The sequence below is a fragment of the Myotis brandtii genome, unplaced genomic scaffold, assembly GCF_000412655.1.
Source record: "Myotis brandtii unplaced genomic scaffold, ASM41265v1 scaffold1733, whole genome shotgun sequence".
NCBI classification, from domain to species: Eukaryota; Metazoa; Chordata; class Mammalia; order Chiroptera; family Vespertilionidae; genus Myotis; species Myotis brandtii.
The window spans coordinates 731,351-740,626 of NW_005356400.1; the positions used below are offsets into that span (position 1 = coordinate 731,351).

The following is a 9,276-nucleotide window of genomic DNA, read 5'->3' on the forward strand; positions in this document are numbered from 1 at the left end:
GCCGGGGTGACCCCAGGTGACCCGTGTCTGTCTTTCAGGAAAGGGAAGGAGGTGCCGCCCTCCTTCAGGCAGTTTTTCAGCAGTTCCCTGGCGCTGACGCACATCAACCTCTCGGGCACCAAGCTGGCGCCCGAGCCCTTAAAGTGAGTGGTTCGCGCGTTTTCTCCGCAGCTTTTCCAGCCCCGCTGGTGGGTGTCAGCGTGCTGGGGAGGGGCAGACGCAGAACCCTAAGGCCCACGAGGCCCGACGGGTGTCTTTTCACTTCGGGGCACAGAAGGAAATGATTCATTTTTTAAAAATACATCTTGATTTCAGAGAGGAAGGGAGAGGGAGAGAGAGAGAGAAAGAAACATCAATGAGGAGAGAGAATCATGGATGGGCTGCCTCCTGCACACCCCCTACTGGGGGTGGAGCCTGCAACCTGGGCATGTGCCCCAACGGGTAATCGAACCCGGGACCTCCTCGTTCATAGGTCAACGCTCAACCACTGAGCCACACCAGCTGGGCACATTGAGTGGAAGGGAGGGAGAGAGGGAGTGAGGAAGAGAGAGAGAAGAGAGAGAGAGAAAGATTGAACATCGATCTATTGCCTCCCTTACGTGCCCCGACCAGGGATTGAACCTGCAACCTGGGTGTGTGCCCAGGGAATCGAACCCACCACCTTTTGGAGTGTAGGGCGACCCTCCAACCAACCGAGCCACCGGCCGGGGCAGCAGTGTCATTGTCAACAGGGAGGTGGTGCTTGTGCTGGCCTGGGCCCCGGCGTCGTCCTCCGGGCTCCATTAAAGGGAAGGAGGTGCCGCCCTCCTTCAGGCAGTTTTTCAGCAGTTCCCTGGCGCTGACGCACATCAACCTCTCGGGCACCAAGCTGGCGCCCGAGCCCTTAAAGTGAGTGGTTTGCCCGTTTTCTCTGCAGCTTTTCCAGCCCCGCTGGTGGGTGTCAGCATGCTGGGGAGGGGCAGACGCAGAACCCCAAGGCCCACGAGGCCAACGGGTGTCTTCACTTCGGGGCACAGAAGGAAATGATTCATTTTTTAAAAATACATCTTGATTTCAGAGAGGAAGGGAGAGGGAGAGAAACATCAATGATGAGAGAGAATCATGGATGGGCTGCCTCCTGCACACCCCCTACTGGGGGTGGAGCCTGCAACCCGGGCATGTGCCCCAACGGGTAATCGAACCGGGGACCTCCTCGTTCATAGGTCAATGCTCAACCACTGAGCCACACCAGTTGGGCACATTGAGTGGAAGGGAGGGAGAGAGGGAGTGAGGAAGAGAGAGAGAGAGAGAGAGAGAAAGATTGAACATCGATCTGTTGCCTCCCTTACGTGCCCCGACCAGGGATTGAACCTGCAACCTGGGTGTGTGCCCAGGGAATCGAACCCACCACCTTTTGGAGTGTAGGGCGACCCTCCAACCAACCGAGCCGCCGGCCGGGGCAGCTGTGTCATTGTCAACAGGGAGGTGGTGCTTGTGCTGGCCTGGGCCCCGGCGTCGTCCTCCGGGCTCCATTCAGGGTGCATCTGGGCTCCATTCGGGGGCCCCCGACCTGCCCAGCGACGTGTGGCCTGGCCTGTTCCTCCGCAGGGCGCTGCTGCTCAGCCTGACCAGCAACCGCAGCCTGAAGGCGGTCTCCCTCGACCTCAGCAGCTGCGAGGTAAGGGCGCCGGCGGCTGCCCCATTCGCCTTTTTCCTGGGAAGAGCTCAGGCTGTGGCTCCAGCATCACCAAAGCAGAGACACGCGTCAGGGAAGGTCTGGGTTCCGTTCTGTGGGATTGATCCAAACACCACGGGTCCCCATTTCAGAGCATCACGTGGGCTTTTCATGATTAAAAAAAAATCCCCACTTTCTGCCCAGCGGCTTCCATATTCTAGGAGACACAGTGAACGCACAGCCTGCCCTGCAGGCGACCACGGGGCACCACGCGCTTGAACCTAGAGCCCGTGAAGGAGAGGGCACGTGCATTTCAAGGACTTCTGTTCGCAGCCCTGGGGGAGCTGCAGCCCGGGGGGACCTTCGGCCTCAGATAACCGGCGAGTGTAGCCCACGGCCCTGGCACCTGGAGAGCCGTTGCTTTCCTAGTCAAGTGTCTGAGTTTTGTCTCGGGAACACACTTTAGTTGGAAGTGTCTTTTTCTGACTCTTCGAGTTTAAATTGTGTATCGATAGAGACGTGAGCTTCTTGATTCTCAGTCGACTCACAGCCGATAACAGTTTTGTTTTCTCTCCTCGGCTTCCGGTAGCTGGGCCTCTGTGTAAGTACTTCGTGAACCGCTCACTAGCCTGCGTCGTTAGGATTCTGTTTGACAATTGGAAAATGTTACTTTTATGGGGAAAGGCCACGGGTGGTATCTAGTTAAGAGTTTTTATAAAATAAATGGCGTCGAGCGCTCACATGTCACCTGGAGTTCCCATATTTGTAAATGAAACTTTTTCACTGCACTTTATAGAAAGTAGAGGTTTTCTTGTAAAAAATTCACTTCTCAACAGAGAAGTCACCAACAGCAAGTAATAGAATTGTAAAGACTTGGGCACCTTTGTTCAGATTCTCAGACACACAGTTCTTTTTCATGCTCTGAAAATCAAGTTACGTTTCTTTGACGTGTTTGCCTAAATTATTTCTTGTTTTAACTGTGACATCGTCTGTGCACACGTTCATGCGAGTGTTGCCGAGCTGGGACCTGGAGCTGTGCTTCTCAAAACTGTGGGTTGTGAAGAACCTGTTGTTGTTTTTTAGCTTCCAGTCTAGTGTAAATCAGCGTTTTTGCAAAAATTTAAAAGGACACTAGGAAATACTTTATTTTTAACTTTAACTGTGACATCGTCTGTGCACACATTCATGCGAGTGTTGCCGAGCTGGGACCTGGAGCCGTGCTTCTCAAAGCTGTGGCTGTCAAGAACCTGTTGTTGTTTTTTAGCTTCCAGTCTAGTGTAAATCAGCGTTTTTGCAAAAATTTAAAAGGACACTAGGAAATACTTTATTTTTAATTTTTAAATGTAACTTTAATTGATTTCAGGGAGGAAGGGAGAGGGAGAGGGAGATAGAAACACCAGTGATGAGAGAGAACCATTGATCGGCTGCCTCCTGCAGGCCCCCCACTGGGATCGAGTCCGCCACCCGGGCACAGGGCTGGAATCAGACCCAGGACCCTCCAGTCCGCAGCCGACGCTCTGTCCACTGAGCCAACCGGCCAGGGCTGCTTTGCTGCTTTTCTGAAGGTTGAGGTTGATGTGAAGTGGGAGACGGCAGCAGTGACGAGTGTCACTCTTCACCACCCGTGATCGCGTCTGTGACGTTTCTAAGTTGGTGCCGAGTTTAAGACGCAGCGCCCGTGTCTGAGGTTTTGGCTACGCCTCGCGGGTGACTGTGCCTGTGTCCGTCTGTCTGTCCAGCTGAGGTCGGGAGGCGCACAGGTGTTGGAGGGCTGCATCGCCGAGATCCACAACATCACCAGCTTGGACATCTCCGACAACGGTGAGCGGCCGCGGGGAGGGGGGAGGGCTCTCGGAAGCGAGCGAGTGACGGGGACGCACCTTCCAGCCCGACCTGGGCGGCATCCGTCTGTGGAGATGTGGCCCCCCTGGTCTGCTGGGCCTCTTACATCTGACAGTGGAGTTTACTTATGGGACAAACCTGTGCCTGGTCTCACTGAGCTGATCCTGGAGCCCACAGTGCAAGGTCTGGGCGGGAAAGGAAAAAGTCAGCTCAGCCCTGGCCAGTGTGGCTCCGTGGGTAGAGCGCCTGCTCTCGGACTGAGGGTCCCGGGTTCCATTCCAGTCAAGGACATGTACCTGGGTACCTGGGCTGCAGACGATCCCTGGCTCTGGTCAGGCGCTTACAGGAGGCAACCAATCGATAGTCTTTCTCACATCAATGTCCCCTCTCCGTCTCTCTCCTCCCACTCATTCTCTCTAAAAATCAATGGAAAAATGTCCTTGGGGAAGGATTAACAACATCAAGGCACACACAGAACAGACAAAAGCCAGTTACAATCTCGGGCCCAAGATGAAACGATCCCTGGCCCTGGTCAGGCGCTTACAGGAGGCAACCAATCGATAGTCTTTCTCACATCAATGTCCCCTCTCCGTCTCTCTCCTCCCACCCATTCTCTCTAAAAATCAATGGAAAAATGCCCTTGGGGAAGGATTAACAACATCAAGGCACACACAGAACAGACAAAAGCCAGTTACAATCTCGGGCCCAAGATGAAGAGCTCAGCCTCTGGGCTCTTGGTGGAGGGAGATCAGGTTGAGCCCTGGCGTGTGTGTCCGGAGCGTGTTCCCGGCGTGTTCCCACAGATGCTCGCGGCCTGGGCAGTTTGCATAGACACCGCACTCGCTGGTGGAGAGCGCCGAGTCTCTCACCAGGACGGGAGCGTGGAGCCACCTGCCCTTCTCCACTCCCAACCCCGCTGACCTCATCCCCACGGGCTGCGCAAGGGACTGTGGAGGATGATTGTTGTTTTTTTTAAATTTTTATTGTTGAAAGTATTACAGACCCCCCTTTCCCCCCGCATTGGTCCCTCCAGCCCAGCCATGCCCCAGGCCCTCACTGCCCCCACCCATTGTCTGTGTCCATGTTTTTATTGATGTCAGAGAGGAAGGGAGAGGGAGAGAGAGAGAAACATCAATGATGAGAATCACTGATCGGCTGCCTCCTGCACGCCCCACACTGGGGACCGAGCCGCAGCCCAGGAATGTGGCCCAACCGGGAATCGAACCGGGACCTCCTGGTTCCTAGTCCATTGCTCAGCCACTGATGAGCCCCGCCCGGGCTGGAGAATGAGTGTAGGGGTTTATCCCTGGGAAATACGAGGGCAGGGGGAGAGCACAGCGTTCCCTGGAGGAGAAGAGGACCCAGGCCCTCGGGGAGCCGCCCTTGCGGTAACGCGTTCCCCTGAGCGTCGTCCGCCGCGTCCTGACCCTCCCCCTCTCCCAGGCTTGGAGTCCGACCTCTCCACCTTGATCGTGTGGCTCAGCAGGAACAGGTCCATACAGCACCTGGCCTTGGGCAAGAACTTCAACAACATGAAACCCAAGTAAGAGTTCTGGGCTGTTGATGTGCCGGGGGCGGACGCAGCCTCCCGGACCCGTGGGCTGATCTCTGCCGCTTCTTCGTCTCTTTAGAAACCTGACGCCCGTGCTGGACAGCTTGGTGCAGATGATTCAGGACGAGGAATCGGTGAGCGTTCCTCTAAAACGCCTGCCTCATGTCTTCTGTTGCCGTTCTCATTATTTCCTCCGGGTTAATGGTCAGAGGCTTCCAGGTCATTTATTCTGGGCACACGTTTTCTGTCATGTTTTAAAAAAATGGAATAAATCGTTAGGCTTTGGCATGGCGATAGGAGACATTTAAAATTTACTTGCTCTTCCCTTGATTCCACCCATGATGAATTAAAGGAAGATTGTAACAAACAGATGAAAAGAAATAGAGGTTGACTCCTAAGCTCATTTCTTTAAAAAAAAAAAAATTATTGATTTCAGAGCGGAAGGGAAAGGGAGAGAGAGAAAAACATCAACAATGAGAAACATTGATCGGCTGCCTCCTACACACCCCCCACTGGGGATCGAGCCCACAACCCGGGCCTGTGCCTTGACCAGGAATAGAACCGTGACCTCCTGGTTCAGAGGTCGATGCTCAACCACGGAGCCACACGGCTGAGCCTGAGCCCTTTAATGTGCTAAGAAGATGTTGTGTAGCATCTTTGTTATGTCATCCTTTCAGAGAGCTGGCACCGGCCTCTCTCGGTGTCGCCCCGGCTTTCCTTTGAGGGGAGGTGCCCGTCCGTGTTCCCAGCGTCTCTCGGCCGAGTTTACAGAGGAGGCCTCCGCGCAGCGGGTCCTCCCAGTGGTTCTCCATCCGAGACGAGCTGTGTGCTGTCCCCCACCCCCGCAGCCTCTGCAGTCCCTGTCCCTGGCCGACTCCAAACTGAGCCCATCTTTAATGTGTTAAGATGTTGTGTAGCATCTTCGTTATGTCATCCTTTCAGAGAGCTGGCGCCGGCCTCTCTCGGTGTCGCCCCGGCTTTCCTTTGAGGGGAGGTGCCCGTCCGTGTTCCCAGCGTCTCTCGGCCGAGTTTACAGAGGAGGCCTCCGCGCAGCGGGTCCTCCCAGTGGTTCTCCATCCGAGACGAGCTGTGTGCTGTCCCCCACCCCCGCAGCCTCTGCAGTCCCTGTCCCTGGCCGACTCCAAACTCAAGACCGAGGTCACCATCATCATCAACGCCCTGGGCAGCAACACGTCCCTGACCAAAGTGGACATCAGCGGGAACGCCATGGGCGACATGGGCGCCAAGATGCTGGCCAAAGCGCTGCAGATCAACACCAAGCTCAGGTGCCCCCGGGCGGCTTATGGGGGGGAGAGGAGGGAGAAGGGGGGACAGTTTCCGTCTTTTGTCAGAATACCGAGAGGGTGTTCCCAGATTTATTTATTTTTTTAAATATATTTGTATTGATTTCAGAGAGAAAGGGAGAGAGAGAAACATCCATGATGAGAGAGCATCATGGACCAGCCGCCTCCTGCACACCCCTCACTGGGGATGGAGCCCACAACCCGGGCCTGTGCCCTGACCTGGATCGAACCGTGGCCTCCTGGTTCATAGGTTGCCGCTCAACCACTGAGCTGTGCCGGCCGGGCCTGCTCCCAGATGTGGACAGTGATTCCTCCCAGCCTTTGTGGGAGAGGTTTCTGCTGGAGGGGCACCTGCCGAGAGCTGTGGGGGCTCCTTCCTCTCGGTGCTGACGTGACCGAGTGGGGCAGACAGTGGACGCTGGTGGGCAGGGCCCGGCGAGCAGAGCCAGGAGGCGGCAGGAGTGACGGGGCTTCCGCTCAGGTGTGAGCCCTGCCTCCTGGCCTCCCCTCCCGGGACCTGCCACTGAGGAGAAGCCAGCCAGGGGCCGGGTCCACGGCTCAGAGCGAGGACCATTTCCCCTCGGTCACGTGATGCGTCGTCCGAAAGCACCCAGATGGGCCCACAGAGCTTCCTCGTCATGGGCGGTCTGGTCCCTCCCCTCCGAGTGTCTCATCGTCTATGTGGTTCCTTTCCAAACAGGACGGTGATCTGGGACAAGAACAACATCTCTGCTCAAGGCTTTCAGGACATAGCCGTGGCCATGGAGAAGTGAGCGCTCGGGGATTCCTCCTGGGGAACAGTCACACCCGGTCCCTGAGCCCGGGGTGTCCCTGAGCCCGGGGTGTCCCTGAGCCCTGGGGTGTCCCTGAGACCGGGGTGTCCCTGAGACCGGGGTGTCCCTGAGCCCCGGGGTGTCCCTGAGCCCGGGTGTCCCTGAGACCGGGGTGTCCCTGAGACCGGGGTGTCCCTGAGACCGGGGTGTCCCTGAGACCGGGGTGTCCCTGAGACCGGGGTGTCCCTGAGACCGGGGTGTCCCTGAGACCGGGGTGTCCCTGAGACCGGGGTGTCCCTGAGACCGGGGTGTCCCTGAGACCGGGGTGTCCCTGAGACCGGGGTGTCCCTGAGACCGGGGTGTCCCTGAGACCGGGGTGTCCCTGAGACCGGGGTGTCCCTGAGACCGGGGTGTCCCTGAGACCGGGGTGTCCCTGAGACCGGGGTGTCCCTGAGACCGGGGTGTCCCTGAGACCGGGGTGTCCCTGAGACCGGGGTGTCCCTGAGACCGGGGTGTCCCTGAGACCGGGGTGTCCCTGAGCCCCGGGGTGTCCCTGAGCCCGGGGTGTCCCTGAGCCCCGGGGTGTCCCTGAGCCCTGGGGTGTCCCTGAGCCCTGGGGTGTCCCTGAGCCCTGGGGTGTCCCTGAGCCCTGGGGTGTCCCTGAGCCCTGGGGTGTCCCTGAGCCCTGGGGTGTCCCTGAGCCCTGGGGTGTCCCTGAGCCCTGGGGTGTCCCTGAGCCCTGGGGTGTCCCTGAGCCCTGGGGTGTCCCTGAGCCCTGGGGTGTCCCTGAGCCCTGGGGTGTGGCAGGCGTAGCTGTGGCTGGGACTCGCAGGCAGGGCCGAGCTGGTCTCACGCGTGGCCTGTGTGAGTCTGTCTGTTCGTGGGCGCGTGCCCGACGCTGCTTCCTCCCCCCGCGGCCTCACAGTCTGTCTCCACGGTGCTGCCTTCTGTCCCGTGATGGCAGCTCTGCACCCGGGGGGAGAGGAAGCTGATGCCTGGAGGGAAGATGCCGTGGGTGGACGGCGGGCCTGTGGGCTCGGGCCGATGTGACTGGAGGGCAGAGACCTGTGGCTCTCAGGGCGACGGGAGGAGGGGGAAGGAAGCCACTCCAACCGCTTTTCTTTTCTGAAAATAAAATATGTATTTATTGATTTCAGAGACAAAAGGAGAGAGAGAGAGAGAAACATCAATGATGAGAGAGAATCATGGGTCGGATGTGCCCTGATCAGGAATCCAAGCCCACAACCCAGGAATGTGCCCTGACGGGAATCGAACTGTGACCTCCTGGTTCCTAGGTCGACGCTCAACCACTGAGCCCCGCTGGCCGGGCGGGAAGTTATTTTTAAATAAACATGACTTTCTCCTTTTCGTAGGAACTACACGCTGCGATTCATGCCAATCCCTATGTATGACGCCGCCCAAGCCCTCAAGACAAACCCCGAGAAAACGGAGGAGGCTCTGCAGAAGGTACGAGGAGCCGGCGGCCGGGTTACTGTGAACGCACATTCGCTCGGAATCGTGTGCATACGTCCGACATACGAGCAGCTCTTGTCCTTACAAAGCGCTGTTCACATCGGCCTGTGTTCTCAGGACCCCGGCGGGCACAGTGCCCGATGGGGGAGGGAGCGGCGTCAGCTCCTGAGCCGGGACAGTGACTCCGGTTCCCACGAGTTCCATTCCTCCCTCAGTCCGGCCGGCGTGGCTCAGGGGCTGAGCATCGACCTGTGAACCAGGAGGTCACGGTTCCTTTTCCGGTCGGGGCGCAGGCCCGGGTTGCAGGCTCCATCCCTAGTGGGGGGCGTGCAGGAGGCAGCCGATCCATGACTCTCTCATCATGGATGTTCCTCTCCCTCTCCCTCTCCCTTCCTCTCTGAACTCAATAAATCTGTATTTTAAAAAAGAGCAATGCTTCACCGTGAGGCAGGCACCACTCCCAGTCCTGGGGTCGGGCGCTGGGGGCGTGGAGCTCGTGCTCTGGTTCCGTGTCGCTTGACTGAGTCGCGCTGTGACCCTGAGAGGCACGTGCTTGTTTCCAGATAGAAAACTACCTGCTCCGGAACCACGAGACCAGGAAGTACCAGCAGGAGCAGGCCTACCGCCTGCAGCAGGGCATCGTCACCAGCACCACCCAGCAGGTGGGCCAGGGCCGCC

The 9,276-nt window shown here is 57.8% G+C and overlaps 2 protein-coding genes across 2 annotated transcripts in view; both read left to right on the forward strand.

Moving 5' to 3' along the window:
• The window catches only part of LOC102256761 (leucine-rich repeat-containing protein 16A-like), a 1,098-nt gene extending 934 nt beyond the window's left edge, over positions 1 to 164 (forward strand). Inside the window, exon 3 of the mRNA XM_005863146.2 lies at positions 39 to 164. Within this exon, the coding sequence (XP_005863208.1) occupies positions 39 to 147 (109 nt within the window). The 3' untranslated portion in view covers positions 148 to 164. The remainder of the gene's footprint in view (positions 1 to 38) is intronic.
• LOC102261942 (leucine-rich repeat-containing protein 16A) overlaps positions 1 to 9,276 on the forward strand; it is a 97,996-nt gene that overhangs the window by 55,828 nt on the left and 32,892 nt on the right. The window contains exons 17-25 of the mRNA XM_014537145.1: positions 1,588 to 1,657; positions 2,244 to 2,255; positions 3,394 to 3,475; positions 4,940 to 5,039; positions 5,128 to 5,182; positions 6,162 to 6,334; positions 7,053 to 7,121; positions 8,499 to 8,592; positions 9,162 to 9,260. Coding sequence (XP_014392631.1) covers positions 1,588 to 1,657; positions 2,244 to 2,255; positions 3,394 to 3,475; positions 4,940 to 5,039; positions 5,128 to 5,182; positions 6,162 to 6,334; positions 7,053 to 7,121; positions 8,499 to 8,592; positions 9,162 to 9,260 — 754 coding nt within the window. The remainder of the gene's footprint in view (positions 1 to 1,587; positions 1,658 to 2,243; positions 2,256 to 3,393; positions 3,476 to 4,939; positions 5,040 to 5,127; positions 5,183 to 6,161; positions 6,335 to 7,052; positions 7,122 to 8,498; positions 8,593 to 9,161; positions 9,261 to 9,276) is intronic.